Consider the following 22,225-nt stretch of genomic DNA (forward strand, 5'->3'; position numbering starts at 1 on the left):
TACGGTATTACGATTGTAATTTGTAGTATAATTTAATTAAATGCAATTCTTTCACGATTATCGACCGATAAACAGGATTTTACTTACGTGACTCGCCACATTTTACCTTTTTTTTTTAATAACGCAAATTGCAATTATGTTAAAAATGCGTTTCTTATTCTACGATCAATTCATCTTATAAGAACATCACATCGATACAAAAGGCTATTCTACCTCGATAGTTAACTTCGCGCGTCCAATGTTAGCATTTCCGTCGTTAAGTCGAAGATATATGTTTGAGAAGGTGGTATATCGCGAGCCTCGAGACAAACCGCGAACATAAAACTTCTCGACTGCCTTCCGCGAATAGGCAGCCCTGAGAGAGATCCCTCCCTAGAATTCTCCCCTCACAGTGTGATCCCACTCGAATCCTCACGCCTCCGATCGCCACCGCTTGTCCCAAGGACCCTTATAAACTGGCATAAGCTCGCCCGGTTTCTACACCGGCCCGACTAATTGACTGACGGTCAATATAGCAATTTAACCCGCCAGCTTGCCACCAGCTCGTTTTCCGCTTTTTATTCTCCTACCTCCCCTCTCCACGAGACCCTCTCCCCTTTCCGTCTATGCCTCCCTGGGCTCAGGTAATCTTAACTCTTTCGCAGTTTTATATTACTGGAGTATATTTGTGTGTGTGTGTGTGTGTGTGTGTTCTTATCCTTTTATTTGTACGATATGTTGCATTAGGTTACTTTCTTGTTATCCGCAATTGAATTTGTTTACTCACAAAGAGGCTCGCGAGCGGAAATGTTATACGCGTACACGTGTGTTAAAGCTTACATTTCACCTAACCGATTACTTCTTGCTGCGTTTTTATACTCCCGAACCAATTGAGAAGTTTTACGTTTAAGTCTTTACTCTTTTCTCTCCCGCCGTTTCCGAGTTCGTGCTCCATACCGCGTTTATAACGTTTTTTTTATTCGCGATCTCCAGTCACTTGTTAAATAACGTCGGTTTACCGCAGCATAGATAGTTGCATCGATCCCACTAATATTCTCGCCAATTTTCTTTCTCTTTCCTCTCTCACAAGTCGATTTTTTTCTTATAAATAAAAATTGCAAAAGGTAATGGACTTTGCTGTGTGACAAAAAATTTACATCTTTGAAAATGTTATCTTCCTTAAAACAATGACGAGATCTTCGAACTCGTGTCACTTCATATTTTTATCATTACTTAATTCGTATTTCGCCAAGAGTTATAGTTTTCGCATCACGTATTGTAAAAGATTGATCTCAACAAACTTTTAGACTGCTGATTGTTCCCCGAATAATATCGTTCTCTTTCCCCTCTTTCCTCGCTCGATTCCCGCGATTAAAGGATCGTAATTTCAATGCGATTAGGACGTTTGCTTATGTTTCGGTGTAACGTGTCAGGCGAGTGACAGCTTGCTCAGGGTAACGACACCTCTCGCCCTAACCCTAGCCCGTTTCTATCGCCGGGTCCCCCCCCGGGAATTTTCGTGGGTGTCGCGTCATGACCCGTGGCAGGACGTGATTGAGTTTGCAGCGACATCGCCCCGGGGGCGACGGCGGTTTCGGGACGAGGACCGAAGGGGTGAGCGGCCGCGAGTAATGAGAAAGAGTCAATCGCCCCGACGTTGTCCAGGAGAGAAATTCAGCCTGCGATGCATTAGCGGTACATCGTCCCGAGGGAATTCCCCGGAGCATCTGGTTGCCTCGGGGATCGCGTTTATCTCCTTCCCCTCCCCTTCCCCTCGAGAAACGAGTCTGGAATTGTTTCCGACTGCGAGCCTTCGATTAATCGTCGTAAAACACGCGCGACACTGTTCTCATTCTATCTCGGCATCAACGTGCAACAAAATAACAATCATATCTCGGGCTCTCAAGTATTGTTGCACGCAATTTTATATTTATCGTTCGTTATGTCAACTTTGACGCTGGCGGAGATAACTGCAGATTGCGTGCGATTTGTACGTATTACCGAATCATGTTACACAATGCAGAATTACGTAATATGCATCAGATACTAAAAATAAAGTTTACTTCAAAATTGAAATTGTGATATACTAAATAAAACGATTTAACTACATGCAATAATTTTAATAATTTTACATCTTAACGACATCGTTGAACTTGAAAATTCGACGATCACCGATGGCGTGATTAAAATTTATCGATGTCCAATCTGAAGTGCTCACAGTTATCATCGATATCGACAAATAAACCAACGTTATACGATCCAGATATCGATCAGCCTCTTAGACAGCGGAAGTTGATAATTTAAAGTACTTTGACCTTACCTGCCGGTCTTTGTGATGATCATCTCCGTCCCGAGCTCGTTGAATTTGTCCCAAAGATCCTTGGTCTCGAGATGGCACACCACGTGCCTCAGCTCCTCGCAATTCGAACGCTCCTGGAGCAGAGGATTCACCACCGGCGAGACGCCATTTCCACTCGTGCTTCCGGTATCGTCCGTTTCCGGTTCGTCCTCCGGACTAACTGTCTCCGAAATCGGCGGAGCACCGCGTGCGACCCCAGAACCGCTGGCTTCCCTTTCTGCAATCCATATTTTCGCAATGTTCAGTAATTATCGTGCGCGACATTAAAAAATGTAATATACAGGGTATTTCTAAATTATTTCTAAATAAAAATTTCTTAAAAAATAAAACAGGCTGTAACTCGGAAACAAAGTCATATCGCACATATATTTATATAAACTTTTTTTTTTTTAATTTTTGTGTCCTGAATTCACCATCGTAATACTTCCCACTAATTTGGAAACACCTCGTACGTCTGTAAGCTCTATAATATAGTGCTATATAATACTGAATTATCCTCTCCAGAACATACTCGTCGCCGCCGTCATTACTACGAATTATTATCCACCTCACAGCCGCGGTTTTTATATTCGCCATCAGCGCACCGCTGTACACGGGTACACGACCGGAAACGACCGCGAGAGGGAAACCGCTTCCGGCACGATCTGATATAAAAATCGAGGATCGCTGAAGCGTAGTAAAACCTCACTGCAAGCGGAGGCCGGTCGCGCTTAAGGACCGACATTTATCACTGCCGTGTCATTGACGCTCGTTTTTATCCGTTCAGCCGTAGTCACTAAAATAGCAACGACGAACGGGAGTTAACGTGAATGAACCGCGCTCGATGAATATTTAAGAGCCGTTCAATTACAGTTATATCTCGCCGTTTCGCGACGATGTTTTCCTTGCGAGCCGCGGCACTTTCGCCGCCGCCTCGCGCGGCGTACGAAATTAAAAACGAGGCCCGTTCATCGATTCGTAATTTACGGGAGGCCGCCCATTACCGCAAATCGTTATTAATTTTGTCCGAAGGAGCCGACGCGCGCGCGCACATATTCCGATAACTCGATTCTAAATTACGTACGTACAGGCCTCAGAACCGATTAATATTTATCTCCGTGCGCTCTTTTATGTTGCGCCGAACCTGCATCCTACTTGCGCCGAGCCTGCAAAGTTTTCAATTCCTCTCGCGAGGAAATTCTCGCGTTTACGTATGCGTGGACGTTAATGAAAAATCGCTTTCGTGACGCGCGATTTATCGCTTATTCGACAACTCTATTAGCGGAATAATGAAGAAAGGGAGTGTCTCCGATTAAGATTTTAATCGGAAATTAAATGAATGTTGAGAAGCTGAAGATGTTTGAACGGGAATAAACGGTGCATCGAAACGATGTCATTCGAGACAACATCGCGAAGATCTCGATACATAATATAAAATTATATTAAACAGTATTTAAGTAAGAAATGCCATATAAAATCAATAACGATATAAATGTTTTATCTACTTTAATTAATCCAGTTTAAATTCTTGTTTTTATTCTTAAATATATATCAAGATATCATCGGACAATTTTCATTGTTCGGCACGGAAATGAGATCGTATCGCGGTTGTGTTAAAGCAACTTGGAAGATACGGCACGAGAGGTGTGAGGTGAGGTTCTGAGAAAATCGCGTTGATTAAAATGACTCACTTGATTAATGCCTCAAATTAACTTGGAGACGTCGCATTAAGGTGTTTTATTGAGGTGTTTTATTTTGCATAGATCGTGCTAATCTGCTGCGTTTATACGCGCAAATGTCCCCGTTTACATGCACGCCGATTCAGCCGCCTACCGTCGTGCACGCAGTCCCGCGCCGTTCAATCACATCGACGTAAATCTAAGCGTAATCCATTTGGCGGTGGTTATAGGTATCCAGCTATCGATGATAATATATCGTCGCGTCGGTCGCGCGATAAGCGAGCTCCTTCGACAGTTCGGCATCGCGATCGATTATAAATAACGCGCTCTGCGAACGTTCCGCGCGAGAAAAGCCAGCTTTACAATTATATTACGTAGATTGTTTCCGATTTTAATGACGCAAGGGAAAAGTAATCGGCTGATAAAGCGACGTATTGCCGTCGACGGTGATTAATCGTTGCGCCACGACGCACGGGGCGACAGGAAGTCGAGCTCTCTTTTCAAGATACACGCGAATTTCTACAGGATGTGATTGTACGACGCGAAGATTGTGTGCTCGGCGCATGTAACTCGCCGGCGCAAAGGGTTCATTTTATTTTAACGACGGTCAACCGTTGTTAAAATAAATGCAATTTTAAAACAGATAAAACTTGCGCAAAAAAGAAAAATAATTAAAATAGAGATACATTAAATTGATTTCATTTGTCCAATAAAATAGAATAAAATTCTTTTCGACACCACTCGTAGTGAAATCGTGGTTTGCGCAACGTATACGCCGCACCGACGAAAATATCCTGACGTGATTTTTTAATAAATTTGCAGCTCATTTTTCGTGGCTTTCCGATAAGGGTCTTCTCCGCGCGCGCAGTTGAGATCAGAGTTATTTATACCTAACGGGAATGCGAGACCCAGCATCTGCCATTTTAACAGGTCCCTTCTCCGCGTAATTCGCGGACACGTATTTACCACGTGCGCCTTCGCGCGAGCGCGTTTCCATGGTAAGAGCCGTCGTTGTACTCGGGGAAACCGTAATAAACTTCGTAATGGGCAGTTACGAAGTACCGACCTGGCTGGTATGTCAGGTGCCGGCTATCAATTTTGCACGTTGATGCCGCGCGCGCGAAGAATTAATTGTCCATTCGGCATAAGGCGAAATCCGGCGCGTCGGTATTATGGCCTCGCCACTTTTCCGGTTTTCTCTCCGCGAAAATCCGCAATTGATCGCCGTACACAACCCTACGTAAACCGTGCACGTTTCTCTTTCCTTACCGGAAAAAGAGCACGTAAAAAAAAAAACAGCAAAATTTCAACCTAGCTAATATAATACGATATTCGATAGAAGGGCTGGCGAACTAGCCGGGTGTTATTGCTAAAATATTATATTACCTTAGAGCTAGTGCGCCAGCCCTTCTATCGAATATTGTTTTATACAAAGCGAACAGTTAGTTATTGTTTAATATAATACAATAGTAAGCTAAAAGCAGGGCGAAAACACCGCGCGAAATAAATACGTACAAGTGTAACTGATTGCCAGTATAACTGAATTTCACATAATTTGATAAATATAATAAAAACGACTGAACAAATATCCCAATATCTCACGATTAATGGCATAACAGTTCTTTTCAATGTTACTTCGATTTTATACGAATGTATATTACGCGCGCGGCGAAGATAAATCGAAATATTCACATCGCGATTTTTAGATCTCTTATACAGGGCAAACGCTCACCGATACACAAACGAGGAAGTAACGCGGTAGTAAATAAAGTCTCTTGGTTTACCTTAAGTTACTGCAGGTTATAATTTCACGTACCGCCGCTTTCCTGGCCGGCATCACGCTAATAACGCTAAACTAAAGCAAGCCCCATCGTAAGTGGATAATTATCCTTTTTCCAGGCGCTACCGCGCGCTCATTACATCGCTCGCCGACCGTGTATGACCGTCGTGCCGTAATCGAGGACATTAGTCATATTGTATTTAATAACGTCTAAACCGCGGCCTGAGATCAGAGAAATGATCCTCGAAGCTTCGGTCGATGTTATTGATCAGCCGTAAAAATGATTGACGGTAATACGTGCCACGAATTATCCAGTTCGATATGTAAATTATCCTCACGTCCTTCGTTATTTCGCCCCGTACATACACCACGCGCATTTTGCGGTAAACGCGGCCATTCAATCCCCGACTACCTTGTGCAAGAGAGAGAAAGGAAAAAAATTTGCTTTACAAAGAAATAAACTCTAAAATCGAATGAGTGCGTCTTGCACTCTTGCATGCATACAGTTTTCCTAGTGCAAATTGACATCGTAAGTTATTATAGTACTCTCTGTATAAATTACAATGCATAATGATCGCAATCTCCATTTTGTTCTACGTATTTCGCCTTGCGTCGACCAACCTTCCTGCCTCCTGCCTCTGTATCTTAAATGAAATATATTTTATATATTTTATGAAGTATCGAAAGTACGCATTACGATTGATATCGTATGCGGCGCATACATTATGTAAAATTATCCCGCGATTACATCTCCAATTCGCTTCACATGGTTATATCGCGCGTTTATATTTCTTGCCTCTCTATGTGCATCTTTACAACACGCGTGATAAATTGTAGAAAATAACGTATACTGAACTTATATCTTCACGAACGTGGACGTATTTATTAAACCGTGCAATATGGAAAGTGTTTAGCGCCAATCCCTGGTTGTTAACCGTTAATACGGCATTAATTTGCGCCTGGGCAAATGTATAATTCCAAAATTTTTTAAAACGATCCGCAAAAGTCATCCGTGAAAGGTGAACTTTAATTCTTCTTAATATAGTAGATTTCAAAATATTTAATTACAGTTTCTTTAAAAAAATTTGAATGTATTTTTGAAAAATGTTCATCGCCCAATTATGGAAGAGTGTAATATGTTTAAACTTTCTAAAATAATACTGGAAATAAATATCTCGATAAAGGAGCTTCGAAGTAAAATTTTAAGAGTCAACACAAAATCTTTTGTCGCACAGAAAATTACTTGCCATGTACCATATATATTATGTTTTTATTTTATATTGTTATTATGTTAATAATATCTTTCTCTTTTCTTAATGATACGTGCCTCTTTTTCCGACTTTCAAATATTCCTAATTTCTTTATTCTTGACACCCTAAAGAGTGTTTGTCTATTTAGACAAATGGACCGCTTTAGTAAAGGTTAAAAGCAATTTGATCCGATAAACCGGGCGACTTGTTTGCGCAATAGTAAACTCCTCGGCGGCCGCTACACATCGCGGAATATTAGGTACGAATTACCACTTGCAATAACAGTAATCTTCATTCGTCGGCCTGCTTTTAGCCGTAAAACGGCCGCGGAGAGTCCCTTGCGGTCGCCGGGCTCTGTATTTACGTTGCGCTTCGAGCTCTCGCGGCTGCGAACCTTTCAATATAGAAGGATCTTCGTCGGCGGGGATTATCCGCACGCAACTCGTCGTTTCCACCGCAAGAGAGCCGATAACCACAAAGCAATAATTAATTACCGTCGGCACCGATACGCCGATTTATCGACGATTATTACCCGGCGAGAGGGGGCCCGCGTACACCTGCACGAGTCGAGCTACGCGCGCGTTTAACACTCCGCGAAGAAGTTATTTAACAGCCGCGAGATCGAGTACATAAATTCTGAAACGGCCGATCGATATCGCTTCATTAATACAGCTCGATGGGCGTAGCCGGAATTATGGTTACACCCGTGACGAAGAAGCGTGAAGATGTTCGCACAATTCTTTGTTACGGGGATTGTTCTTCAAAATTGCATAAAGCATCATTTAACCCTTTCGAGCACATTAAGTATTGCGCAGAGTTTCATTCTCTTTTTCTTAAATTTAATTCTCTATCTTCCGGAATCTTTGCGCCAAACGTCTTCATTTACAATATTAAAGATTACTCTCGTTAATATGCGTTAATAAATTACAATATTATTGACGTTAATAAATTCTTGATCTCGCTCTCATAACTCCAGGTATCTTTATTTCTTCTCAACAGCGACGCGCTGAGATTGAAGGCGAATTGATTTGGAATATTTTGAGAATTACGGGACTCTTTGATTTCGTTGCGTGCGTGCGCGAGCTCGACACTCGTCGATTAGAAACAATAATCACCGACGACGACGACGTGCATCGCGAGACGCATTATTTCCCAGGAACATCGCGTGGGCTGAAATCGAGCGTGTTTCCTCGCTTAATTGCGGGGAGACAGAGGAGAGCGACAAGGGAAAGAGAGAGAATCGGCGTCCTCGGATATCCGTGATTAAGTTGCCAGCGAGGGTCGCGCGTCTTGACGCGATAAGAACCCGGCATCAGGCGATACCTGCTGCGTCACGTCGATCGCGGACGTACCGAGGGAACCCGCCGGTTTTTCGAGACGTCGCCAGCACAAATAAGCGCCTGGCAGAAACCAGTGATTTTCACCGGTCGCGCACCGACGTTACGTAAAGCGTCGCAATTGGCGACATGGCGGTTCGATAAAAGTCGTAACCATCTCCTTTGCATCAGACTGACAGTAGACGTTTGCCATTGTATTCTCTGGTTTTACATTTGTGATAGATAAAAGAATTTAATTTTTCTTTTTTTTTTCTTTAAGAGAGCAAACAATTGTATTGAGATGCTCGGTGTTTTATAATCATTCGGTCCATTCGAATCTAGGAATCGAGCTAGGAAAGTGCTCATGATTACCGGAGCGTTACAATCGGCACATAATTGGGAAGACGTAGGTACACGAGCGACTCGCGAGATCTCGATGTGTGGTCCGCCATCCGCGTATTTTTATTCGACACGATCTACGGCCGTGTTAAACGACTGACGAAACGGATGACGAGCCGCGCGCCGTGGCGGCCGAGTATCTGTTTCCCGGCGGCCGCGCGCGTCTTGGCTCTCTTGGCGAATCTCGCGGCTTTACGGCACGCCGAGTGAGTTACGGTTGCGAGTGCGCACGCGGACGAAGCGGATCAAAGCGCTCGCGGGACAGATTGAAACGGGTCGTGAGCGCGGACGACGATCTACGAGGCTCGCGCTACGAGGGGACTGAACACCAACCTCGTTTCGTTTGATCCGATTGCGCGCGAACGAACTCGTTAGAATCACTGAGCATCGTCAAATTGATGTCTCCACTTCGCGTTTTGACACCGCAACGTGAATACTCGGCTACGCCGAGTGCAATCACTGATTTTGTATCAATTGAATGTATGAGAAATATTAAAGATTAAGATTTAAATTAAAATTTGATTTTTGATTTTTTGCAAGGTAAGAAAAACGATGCAAAATGCAAGGGAGACGCTTTTCGGACATTTATATTTCTTTAAGTAAAAAAAAAATAAAAAGATTTTCTTTCCCAAGATAAAGTTTCCACTCTAATAAAATATATATAACTCGTCGGTGCTCCAAGAGTTAACAATGTAATTTAACAGCAGAAACGATGGCGATATCATAAATACTTTCCAGCGGAAGTCGACGTCTGTTCGAGGAGACAAGTTTACGAGCGAGCGCAGCGTGCGCGAATGAATTATGATCGTCACCGAAAATCGAAAATATTCACGGCTGACGGGAACGCGCGTTCCGTATATTACGAGGCCGTGCAATATCGCGGCCGTTTCTTCGAATTGCATTTTAATTTAGCGCCGCCGATAACGGGTCCTCCACCGCGCTAATAACACACGGAGCGAGCCATCCCTCCGCCCTTCTCCCTTCGAGGTCTAAATATCTAATTAAGATAGCGGAAAGCGTATTAAAAACGCTCTGTCAAGCGTCGCCGGAATTACGCCGACTCATCGATCTGTCATTAATGAAAAGTAAATTAGCAATATAGGCCGGGCGTGCGTTGCGCGCGACCGCGCGAGGGGAAAGACTCTGTGTCGCGGAAGTCTACGTTTGCCGTGCAACGAGGTAAATTGAGTATTGACGCGCCGTATCTGATCGCGCGCGATAGGAGGAACGTCTTCGGATCGATCAATCAATCTGTCGACAGGTAATTAAAACCGGCACCTTGTTTGTTCGCGAAACGTAAATTAATCTGAGCGTGACGCGGTGCGTTCCTTTCTCCGTTTCGGCGAAGATGACGTACTTTTGCGTCGCGCCCGACATCCGCAAAAAATTGATTACGCCATTCGGGGCCATCGACGTCTCACTTTGCGTCAATGTTCGCGAAACAATTCTGCAGAAAGAGAACGGGACTTGAATATATAATTAGAAAATAAAAAAAAGTATGCGAGTTTAAAATTAACGATACCATACAATAAATGTACAGGAAGATACTGAAGAAAATGTCTGATAGATGACTTTATATAAGTAGCTGTACTAATTAGAAAATAAATAAATTATTGTACTAATATGTTTAATCAATTAATGCGATACTGTCTCTTTCTCAGTCTTCCTCTTTCCTAAAGAACTGCAACTTTTTTTAATTACAGAAACTGTGTAAATATTAATATATTGTATGTGCACACACACGTTATATACTTCTAATAAGTATATATACGGAAAAGATAAATAAAAGATAGATAAATATAAAGATATATTTGCTCTTTCTATGTAGATGATATTAAATCAATTTTAATCATGTGACTTTTGGCAAACTTGTAAGTGTACGTAATTTATGATCGGTAAAAAGATAGAAGTTTACATCTTGCGCGAATACACAGCTTGGCACGCAATACGCTTAAAAAAACTGCGATTTAAAAAAAATGCAAACGTAATAGCATTTTAATATCGTCTACTATTGAGATCAAGGCCAGTTCATTACATTAGTCGACGCAGTCATTATACGTTAATCATCAAGAGTTCACGCCAACATTAAAACGTCATGTTAAAAGTAACCCTTTTTATAAATATAAAATCTCCTATTCCCATGAATTTAAAACCAGAAAATCTAGAGTAAAATCTTTCAAAATGCCAAAATGGTTTATTTTTTTTATATCGCCACTCAAACTTCTGAAAACTTTTTTGATCCGTTTTCTTTATTCGACGTTCCTCGATTAAAAAATATTCGATTATATAGCTATGAAATTTCTTCGTATGAGAATGACAATAGCTAAGAGATAACGCCCATAAGTTGGTACAAACCGCCAACACGCGGAAACGCGAAAGGAAACACGATTGGCAAACCAAGGGAGCTAGCCCGCCGTGTCTCTCTCATATTACATACGTATCTCCTCGATATCACCGCGGAACGAGCGTCAGCGTGGCAGGAAGGCGCTAACAAATGTCGTTCGCGCCTCGTATTTCAAGCACTGTCATTTGTACGTTGCGCCGCGCTCTCGACAGAGGTAACGAAGTGACGATGACTTCGACGATTCCTTCCTTTTCTCTTCCTGCCCGCCTCTCGCTATTATGAAATTGAACCGGTCCTCTCCGCGGATTGTCGGCCGCAAGCGCCGCCGAGTCATTTTAAACGAAATGCGCGCGGTTCGTGCATATTAAAGTGTATCACGCGTCAAATACGAATAATTAAACGATTCTTGACGGTCGCATTGTACGATCCGACACTTAGATTAATCAAATCGTACCTGGAAAACTTTTAATTTATTTAAATTGAACGTTCTATTATCTAATACAATCAATATTTCGATAGTTCGCGTTACAAAAATGTATATCCATTTATATTTACAACTCCAATCTCTCCGTTATTCTTTTCTAATTATCATCTGCATTTTGCCGGTTACGGGAACGCGGATGATCGATAGCCTAATCGTTGGTAAGATACCGTGGGCAGACGTGGAGAAGGAGAGAGAGGCGCTCTATGATTTCAAAGCGCACAAACCAATCGGTTTTACCCGAGTAAGAACGCAGCGTGTAATCGCGGCTGAACGAAGCATATCGTCATCGTTCGATGCTCGCCGCTGCTTTCTACGAACGGTTTCCATACCCTGGAAAATCGACCGATCGCCTGTCATTACCGGCAATTTGCAAAACTATCGGAACGGAGGAATGCGAATGTAATCTCGAGCTCCATCCACGCCTCTCTAATAACCGCGCTCTGTTACGTTGCGTTTCGCCTTTCGAAAACAACGTCGTCGCTCGTCCATCTCCACGCAAACGTTGTTGTAATGAGTGTAATATCAGCCGCGAACTCTTATCTAACGAACTAAATAATATCTGTGTGTGTGTACCGACGCGAATGAGGTAATAATACGATATGTATGTACATTTATCACGTATTCCCACAGTGTGACGACTTATTCCCGTAACATAACGTAAAGCGATATTCCGTAAATTAAAATACAGTGATAAAAAGCAGTTGTCTGCGAAATCTTACAAAACGATTTGCAACTCTTGGCAGGATCACTGTGATCAGGTAAAATGTCATAATAAAACCTTGCGTGGCTGTCGATCGAAGATCATTTCACGATATTTCAACCGTATTTTCACCGCCTTGCTAAAGAATTGAATTCTGAAGATTACTGATTCACATTTCAGATATAGCCGAGAGATTTTCAAATAAAACTGAACACTTTCTGATAACTCGTAATAAAAAAATCACGTCTAATGAAAGTATAAACCCAATTCTTGTATTGTCATGGTTGGCGTTTATCAACGAAAGGCGTTGATTCAAACACGACGATGTATCTCGGTTGCGATGAAGAGAAGCGGATCGCCGGGACCACCTCGGAGTGGAATCGTCGCACTCGCTCTGACCAAGAGAATCGTCTTCGAAGCCATCGCGTTCGATGCCCGCTCGTGTCAACGATCGTTTAAGTATCCGGCGTGAACCAGGTGGGTGAACCACGAAGTGGGACGACATGAATAAGGGACACAGACTAGATAAATGTTGACTGCACTTTCCGTTGCAGTCAACACTCTCGGCTCGCATGTATCAGTTATTGATAAAGAAAATAAAGAATCATATACTCGCTTATGACTCCAAATTATATGTATAATTGTATTATTTTAATTGTAACATGTAAAACTGTAACTGTTACATCATTATTTTTATGCCATTCTAAAGATCAGAAAATAATAGAATAAATAATTTCTAGTGAAAATAATCGCTCACTAATAATTTTTTAGTTGCATAGAATAATATATATTTTTCATAGTTACGCACGTGTAAGCTCTTATTATTCTTATATTTCTTATAATCGTAGTTATTTATTAATATATCATATTAACATGACGAAATTTACATATTATTCATTAACTGTGTTAACTTTCGACTCAAAACACGTGCACATCTTTGCTTCTTTTTTTTCACAAACATTTTATTTCAAAGACTCTTCACACGTCGCCCCACCACCACCTGTTTTTTACTCAAACCGACCGACACGACCGGTCGATTCCGACCGGTCGTAACTTTGCTCTCGGCCGAGTAGCTCTTCCCGCTTAACTAAGTCATTGGCTATTTATTATGGTTGACACTCCGACGAAACCCTATATGTCCCCGTGACGCTCTTTTATTTCGCCGAGCTCCGCGCGACCGGCTCGTGAAAACGAGCTACCGTTTATTCCCGCGTATCCCGGGGATACCTGGGGGCCGTTTGGGAATTAACGCGCTCCACGGACCCGCTTTGTTCGCGTCGTCCGCGAACCCGCTGAGTTTCAATCGAGAATTCGCGAGGCCCCGCACCTGCGCGTGCGTGAAGAAATAAAAGGACAGAGGGGGGCTTAAGGGCCCGCGATTACTCAAAACGCAGGCCCTCAGGTCCCGCGAGCGTCGTTCGAAGTCCGTTCGAAATCGATTCGAAGAAACTCGGCGCCGGTGAACGCGCCGCTTTAATTCTATTAAAATTCTTCACAGTGCGTTCGCCACATTTATGCCGGCCAAACAAGGAGTTTTACAGCATCGTTGACGCTCCAAATAAAATACAACGTTGCGATTGACAATACTGGCACAAAATAATGGTTTCCAAAAAATATCGTGTTATTATCTTCATTTCTAGCGTCACACATTCATGATAAAGAATATTTTTAAATCTTCGTTGAATCAGAAAGAGAGCAAAGTATAGAAAGAGAGAGATAAATTATATTTATCGCTAAATATACCAAAGTGCTTGTTGTAATCAATTCCGTTCGCGATCGCGCGCGATAAGATATTTGAAGAAATTTCCTGCTTTTCCGCTTCTTACGACTTATCGGTTATCATGGCCTCCGCATTGCGACTTCCTTCAGGGCCGTGTACAACTATAAATTCACTTCTGAATATACCACACATTCTCTCAACAACGGGAAAAGTATGGCGACGGCCCAGACCCGAATTCGACCGCGCGTCTCTTCTCTCGCGATATCTCTTGCACGCTCATCGACTTCGGACCAGTTCAGGCAAACTCAAACAAACTCCGGTGTTGAGATAACAATGTTAAGCGGTAAACGCGGGGCCGATAGCGCGCCGAGCTTAATCCCATAGTTATATGCCCGATGAATACCGGTTTCCCTGCGGTACGTATATAACACATCGGATTTAACACAAATGTTCGATAGTAAAAATAAATCTTGCCTAACGGCCGTCGATTCCATCGGTCGACGACACACGGTACTTTCCTCGTTTTAACATCTCATTTAAATTTCTCGCCCGCGAGAGAACGAGCGAGCGAGCGAGCGAACGAAGGTGCAAGAAAACAAACGTCGCCAAACAACGGCATCAAGCAGCACGAGGACCATCGGATGGACAGATTTACATAAGGACACAGCTATATGGCGCATAAGCGTATTTACCAAAGAAACGACCGATCTAACTCGCTATATTGTTTTTCAGAACTTATATTGGGAATTTCGATTGTTAAGAATCGTGCTCTCGAGCGATTCAATAATTTATCCCAATAGCGCGATTGCTTGTCTATTCGATGTAACACAAAGATTCGAGCGTGAACCGTTACCTTGGACTTAGAATAGAAAAATAGAAAGCTTGTCTGAATCAATTATTAGGCTACGGAAGAAAGAACGACAACAGCGATCCATTTTCACGATAGAGAAATATTCAATAATCGATACTTTAAAGTATTTTATACTTTCAACAGGTAAACTTTAATTCGTACATTTATTTTCACACAATACAAATCATTTTTAGAGTTGCCTTATATTCTTTTAATGAAGAGAGAGATTCAACCAGTTTCTTTCTTTTCCCTTGTTGTTAAAAGTAAAACCTGTCTTTGATTTACGCGACGAATATCGATCTGAATGAAAGAAGTTCAACGCGACGAAGTTTTACGACACGATGAAGTTCGCGGGATCGCAGATTTACTTCGCACACCCTCTCGGCGCGCCCGAGAGTACACACGCCCGTACACGTCTGCATTTGCGTGTGTCCGCTGCGAGAGGAGAGCCCGATTCATGCCGCCGTTTGCCGGAGTTTATTTGGGAATGGCGGCCCGTTTCCGTGGGTGAATTGCAGCGAGTCCGACCGTAAATTTCGCGCCGCGTAGGATCTTCGTGGGCGATTATTCGCCGCGGGCGTCCAAGATACGCGATGATGAAACCGAACACCATCGGGTCTCGTTCGGACGTCTGGGCTGGGGCCTGGAGAGCGGCCACGGCCGTTTCCAGAATTCCGATGGGACACCTCACCTGGCCGAGCTGATACGCGGTGCACAACGGGTTTTTTTTCGGGCCTCGCCTCGCCCGGGCCCCGCGTGTTCACCACTACGTATTTCACTGTGCACCATCGAAATGTCAATTACGCCCTTCCGGTAGCCGGTGCCGTAAAACGAGATAAACATAGGATAATTTGTCAAATCTATTTAAAACATATCGGCCAAAAATTGACTGTAATATTTATCGAACAATTAAATCTTGTGAAGTAAATTGTCCTAAAAATACCTCCGTAATGTGGATATGTAAGATACGTTTGCATAATCATGTTCAAGAATAAACTGTGAAATATTGCGGTGACTGGAAGTGTAACTCTCACATCCATCTACCGCAAGGTCTACCGATGCTACAAATTGTTATAAATTACGTTATAAATTTAGGCAAGCCCACTCGAAAATCAAATGTTAATATCTCCATAATCTCTCCATTAAGAACACGGTAACATATATTGTCCTAATGTTTACTATTATACGACAGTCACGAATTTTTATGGGTATATACTTTTATAGATATATGTGTAATATAAATATGTATGTCTTTCTCAATTCGTAGCCATGTACTCGTCACGCGAAGTGAATAAGATCGATTTTCAAAAATTGAGTATTGATAAAGCTAAATCTGAGCATTCCTAGTCATAGCTCGGCTTTCATTGACGTATAACTATAACGTTAAATAATTCATTAGTGCAGCGGCAATTTATGTGCAAGAATCGAGTTTCGAATCTTGTTATTCGTCCGCCGTTTCGTTTAATGGACCAGCTCGAACCTCGACGCTGATCGATTAATCTAAAATTTGTAATTCTATAAAGCAAAATTTGCGCTTGACATGCGAATAACATTCCCAATTAGGCGTGACACGTGTTTTTGAATAATGCAGCGTTTCTTATCTCGTCCGAGAGTAAATTCTGCCTAAAAGTTTCCATAGTCAATACCCCCGATGAAGTCTACTTCGATAGTGAATCACGTCGAATTGACGGAATTATCCTTTACCTATCGCGATGTAAAACTAATAGACACGCGAGCGAATATAAATTGTTGAAATAGAAATGTATAGGTACCTCGCCCACATAGCTGAATCGATTATTTCGGCAAGATAACACGTGCTGAAAAGCAACAGAAAAAGAGAAACCTGCTTATTTGAAGGAATGTACACATTTTCACTCGTTTCTAGAAATGCGAAACAGATATCTTAATGACGATTCCTGAAATTCTGCGTTATTAGGTGGAGAAGTAAAAGCCCTAGTGGTGTAAGTCAAATTTTTTAAAATATTAGACTTACATCACTATGGCTTTTACCCTTCCATGTATAAACAAGATTTTGTTGAACAATATGTCACGTCTTCAAAAATGTATTTATTCGTTTTAACCTACTACATAATAATCAATTCGATTGTTCTCGCTTACTCATATGCGCCTAGCATAATTGATTTCCATTGAAACAAATCACAATAGGTATCTCGGACACCATTGTCGCGCAAACGAGTTTCTAAAGCGACGAAATGCAGCGGCGAGCAGCCACGCGGCTCATCTCTCGCATAAAATATTCGCGGCTGATTATTTCGCGACAACGAATTTCGACGATTTAGGCGATCGCATTGTTTACCATTCCATTCACGCCAGTGTGTTAAATAATTCATTAATGCCGATATAATTTACGGTCGTTATCTGAAACAGCAAAACATTAACATCGAATTTGCTATAATCCAATTTCCATTATTAAATGCGTAGTCAGATATTTCCATTAACGATTTTCGGAAAAAACTTGGAAATTATTGACGCGCCTAACTTTAATTAAGTCAATCGCAGGAAAGGCCTAAGTATCGATTTATAAGATAATATTACCATAAATATATCTTTTTATACGCATCGAATAATTAAAAACATTAAATTCGGTTATTTATGTGTTTATTCATGTTAACTAATTGCTAAGTAATTAATCAGATAAATTATATATCATAACATAATAATTCTGAAAATAGGATAATAATGACAAATAATCACAAATCACATGAATTTGTCAAAGTTAAATTAGTAAGACTTTACTCTCACAAATTCAGTAGCAATAATTAATGTAATTAAATCGAAAGGCTCTTTTTGTAAAAAAACAGCAAATTTTCTTGTTAAAAAATTCGATTATTTTGCATTGTGAATGAATAGTCCAAGTTTATTTATAACAGAAGAAAATACAATCAAATTATTGGTTACTTTTAAAAGAATGTTCACACGTATAAAATACAGCAAAATTATTATATAGAAATAATGATGCATTTATAGCATAATAATTTCTATTACACTTTTACTATAACGATAATAATTCCCTTATCGTGTACAACAATTTTCATGCATATCAAGCGACTCTCTAGCAGCTATTTAGGTCGATTCACCTTCCATTTATGAAATATAGCTATCCAAATGTGCGCGACGGATTACGGAGTGACTTCACCGCGCGAATCCCCGCTCCGGACGCCTTTTTCGGTCGTTAAAAGAAACGAAAGTGACGGGCCATTATCCCGTTTCCCCACAAAAACGATCCGCTTTCGTCCCCAGCTACGAGCCGCGGCCCTCGCCGGTCATTTATCTCGATAATGACAGTTCGGAACAATTTCTATATTAGAGGGCCTCATTAGAGCGCCGCGCCAGCTTGTAATTTACCTCGTCGACATTTTTACGTCCGCAAATGCACGAATTAAAACGCGATGGCGAACGTGTTTCTACACTCGTCGCGCCTTAGCACTCAGCTCTTTGCTTAATCGCGAATATCATTTAAAAAAAAAAAAGATTCTAATTGTTGGCAGGTGTCTTGAACAAAGACAAAGCGAAACGATTGTCGAAGCAGTTCTCTGCTAACAGTAGATTTCGTATCATGAAAAAGGATTATCTCTCAAACCTCAATTATCATCAGAAACGTTTATAAATTTTCTATTCTTAGCGATATAGTGTGATAATTTAATAAAGCTAATTTTTTTGTGTATTAATAGTATCTCAAACAAGTAAAAGCTTAATCAAATTATATTCAAACGTATCATAATTGTTACATAATTACTTTATCATCAATATTCGCACTAATTATTACGCAGTAGCGCCTCAACGAGATATTATCGGTGCAATATTATTCGTGTTAAAATTTTTGCGATAACATCGAACGAGAGACCATATACAGTTCACGTTGACAATTGTCGGTTCGCAGGTAATCATAGTCCAAGTTTCAACGTGCGTCATCGTCGCTTCCGGAATTAATACTTAAACGCGAGAAACGCCAAGCGGGAAACTTTCCGCGCAATTCACGCACCTCCGTCGAGGAGGTTGTCGCCGTATTTTATTTCCCGGCACCAAGACACGTCCCATTCGTTTCTCAAGAATTTTGCTGGCTAAGAATCAACTTATAAGCGTCTGAAAAATTCACTTTCGCATTGATACTTCGATGGTTCATTAAACAAAAATTATAAGCGCCGCGTGCGCGCCGATAATTGAAAAATATTCACCTAAATGAAAAAAAAGTTTAGAAACTGAGGGGAAAATATAAGACTTCTTTTATATTTCAGGATAGATTATTTGCATTTTCCATAATGTAAAATAATTTATAATTTAGGAATAATTTGACGTTATTCGTCAAACGTTATTCGTCAAACATTATTCAAATTTTATACAATGTTAAAATATTTAAACTGGGAACGCAATAGTTTTCACCGTTCCCTACGTTTCACATATTTTGCAATCGTCGTCGCTCATCCACACGTCGAGACGCTCCAAAAGGATCGGAATATGAGCAATACGCGCGATAAATGTTAATGGTCGAAAATTAATTGGCAAGTTTTTAACGGGGCAATAAAAATAATGAGCCATGACGGCGGACAGGTAGGCCGGGGGATACGACGCAAAAATCGCGCGATAGACTGGCCGCTCCATTTTCGTCGGGAATGGCCGCATTAAATGTTATGGATGGCCGTACCGAAAGGGGTGAGCGATTTTTCTTCGAGTTAATGCGCCACGGTAAGAGAGGTGCGCCGCGCGAAGAGAGTTATGACTCGCGCAATATCATACCAAAGCGACGTCGCGTCGATGCGTCCGCGAGAAGCGCGATAACAATAAACTTAATAGTGTAATGACACTGCTGGCAGTTAATGAGTGATGATTTCGAGAACCTTAAGTATCTCGCAAGGACTCGAGCGTTAGCGACAAGTGTATCGAACAAAATGACTTGTCACTTTAATAAATAATATTTCAATCCAAATTCAATTCTAAACATTTTGTAAAACATTGTTAAATGTTACGTTATCATGTTGCTTTAAATAAATAGATATATAAAATATTGTAGAACTAATTATAAAAGCAAAATAATGAATAATTATTACGGTAAAATATTGAAAATTAAGATACCTATTAATTTCGGCGAATTTGTTATTTGAGAAAATTTAACTTTTTGATGATAGCGCCCATATTTTATGAAGTATTTTCTAACAATAAAGTCAAAGTTGCGAGATTAATTTCAGCGACACAGAGGAGTAATCGTGCGTTGATACACCAACGTGAAATGTCAATTACGCGAGTGTAGACTGATGAGCTTTCGCGAGCCAAGAGAATGACGTGAATTTATATCACGAAATTTTCGGAGAAATTAATGTGATCGAATTTAGAGTTAATACCACTGAAATGTAACCTGCATAATTATACTTTAACACTTTGAATACTGACGGAATAAATCGCTGTCTTGCCACTGCATAAAAAGATTTTATTTTAATGGATATTATTGATCAAAATTAAAATGTTAAAATAGCTTAACTAAAATTCGTGCAAAATGTGCAGATATGCAAAACCGATATCGTAAAATATGCAGATTTAACTGCACATTTGATTGCAAAAAATTATTTGTTGCTTAATATTAGAGATAATTCTGCATCGTGCATTCTTTCCTATTCGCGTTATTTTTATTATGTGTAATTAAAAAAAGAAATGTCACTTATTGGAGTAATACGAAAGTCAACAATGAAATGTGAAGTATTCGATGCGTGACATCTAATATACGATTCATAATTTATTTAAACAAAAGGAAAATATTTAATGATTCACGTAACAGTAACGATGCAACACACGATGCGTTGCATCGAGACTTTCGGAGCCAATTAATTTTTATCGGCAAAACGAGCGTAATTAAGACGCTCGTAAAGTTTACACGGATATTACAAACTGTACGATCGATTGCGAAAGGATTTCATGAAAATTTCAGAAAGCAAATCTGCAGCAATAGCTCACGTTCATACGAAGAAACTGTGCTCATGCGATAATTTATAATAATTTTGATTCGAAATAAAAATAGATGTAAATATAGTCGCTTATAAGTTTCACACAAACGAAAATCATATCGTACAGTTCTTCGAAAAGTTAAATATATTTATAATAAATTATTAGCGAATGTTTCCATGTTAATTTAATATAAACTTATCAATCAAAGATACATTGGAAAAACAGAATAAACATATTGGAGCATCGAATGCTTCCGTACAAAAGCTATTAAAAAACGAGAGAGAGAAGAACTGATAATAACCTTTTTCCTGAAAAAGAAAATTTGGGAAAACTACCTGAAATATTTGCTTTTGGTATTTAAGCTCATGAACAAAACGAATAATGTTGTTTTAGGTACAAAATCATCGTTTCTCACATTTTTACACTTAACAATGCGTTTTTAACGAGACCGTTATAAATTTCCACCTTCGAATAATCCTCCGAATAATCTTATTTTGCTACCGGCATTACTTTCACCTTCTTTAGGTCACTTCCAAATTCGTTACACTCATTGTTAGAAAGGTCTACTCCGGAATCCCGTTTGAGTTTGACCATTGACTCCAAAGAGACTCACCGTGTTGATGCAACTTGCCTCCTCCGACGGCTTGCTGCTGTGAATGTTTATGATGATGTGGTTGTTGTTGCTGTTGCTGCTGCTGCTGTTGTTGCTGTTGTTGTTGTTGTTGTTGTTGCTGCTGCTGCTGACGTGAATCCCGTGCCATGATCGCAGCGATGCTGAAGTCGGTTGCGCATTGACGGTTCGAGTTACAGTTGTTGTTGAGATTGTTCAGGAGGCTGCTGTTCGGCGACGGACTCGAGCTCTCGTCGCCGTCATCGCCGGCGCACCCGGACAGCCCGGTGGGTACCGCGGGGGCGGCGGTGCCCTCGCCCTGCATCTTTCTGCCCAGGTAGAGGTGATGTCGGGATTCCTCGTCGTCCTCCTCGCTGCCGGCACCTCCGGCACCACCGCCACCGCCGCCGCCACCGCCGCCACCGTCGCCGAACGAGGTCAGTGTCAGTCCGTTTCTCTTCCTACCGGTGAGGCCTCGCGACTCCAGCAACATCACCTCGCGCGCTGCTTCCTGGGCCACGTGGGGTCTATCGACAAACTAGTCGAGGCGCGTCTCGAGGCGGATTCGCTTGACGTCGCGACGTCGCTACGGGCCTCGCGCGTCACGACGATGCCAATGATCGCGACGCTGATGATCGCTGTCCGGAAGACGGTGAGCGTTTCTATCCTCGATACGCGAACACCGCTGAAGCGGCATCAGCATCCTCTCCTCCGAACACGCAAATCAGCTTCGATTTCCCGCTGTCGACATGCGCGCGTATACGCGTGCGAGGAGGTGACAGCGCGCGTGTACGCACGTGCGCGTGGAGGTATAGAAACCT

At 41.4% G+C, this 22,225-nt stretch overlaps 1 protein-coding gene across 1 annotated transcript in view; it reads right to left on the bottom strand.

Annotated features, from left to right (window-relative positions):
* Nucleotides 1-21,780, bottom strand: part of LOC112468406 (T-box transcription factor TBX20-like) — a 45,589-nt gene extending 23,809 nt beyond the window's left edge. The window contains exons 1-2 of the mRNA XM_025037559.1: nucleotides 21,408-21,780; nucleotides 2,300-2,555 (exon numbers count right to left, since the gene is read on the bottom strand). Of these exons, the coding sequence (XP_024893327.1) occupies nucleotides 2,300-2,555; nucleotides 21,408-21,729 (578 nt within the window). The 5' untranslated portion in view covers nucleotides 21,730-21,780. The remainder of the gene's footprint in view (nucleotides 1-2,299; nucleotides 2,556-21,407) is intronic.
* Nucleotides 21,781-22,225: the final 445 nt, after the last annotated feature.

The sequence above is a fragment of the Temnothorax curvispinosus genome, unplaced genomic scaffold (genome assembly GCF_003070985.1).
Source record: "Temnothorax curvispinosus isolate PA1 unplaced genomic scaffold, ASM307098v1 QBEX01018442.1, whole genome shotgun sequence".
NCBI lineage: Eukaryota > Metazoa > Arthropoda > Insecta > Hymenoptera > Formicidae > Temnothorax > Temnothorax curvispinosus.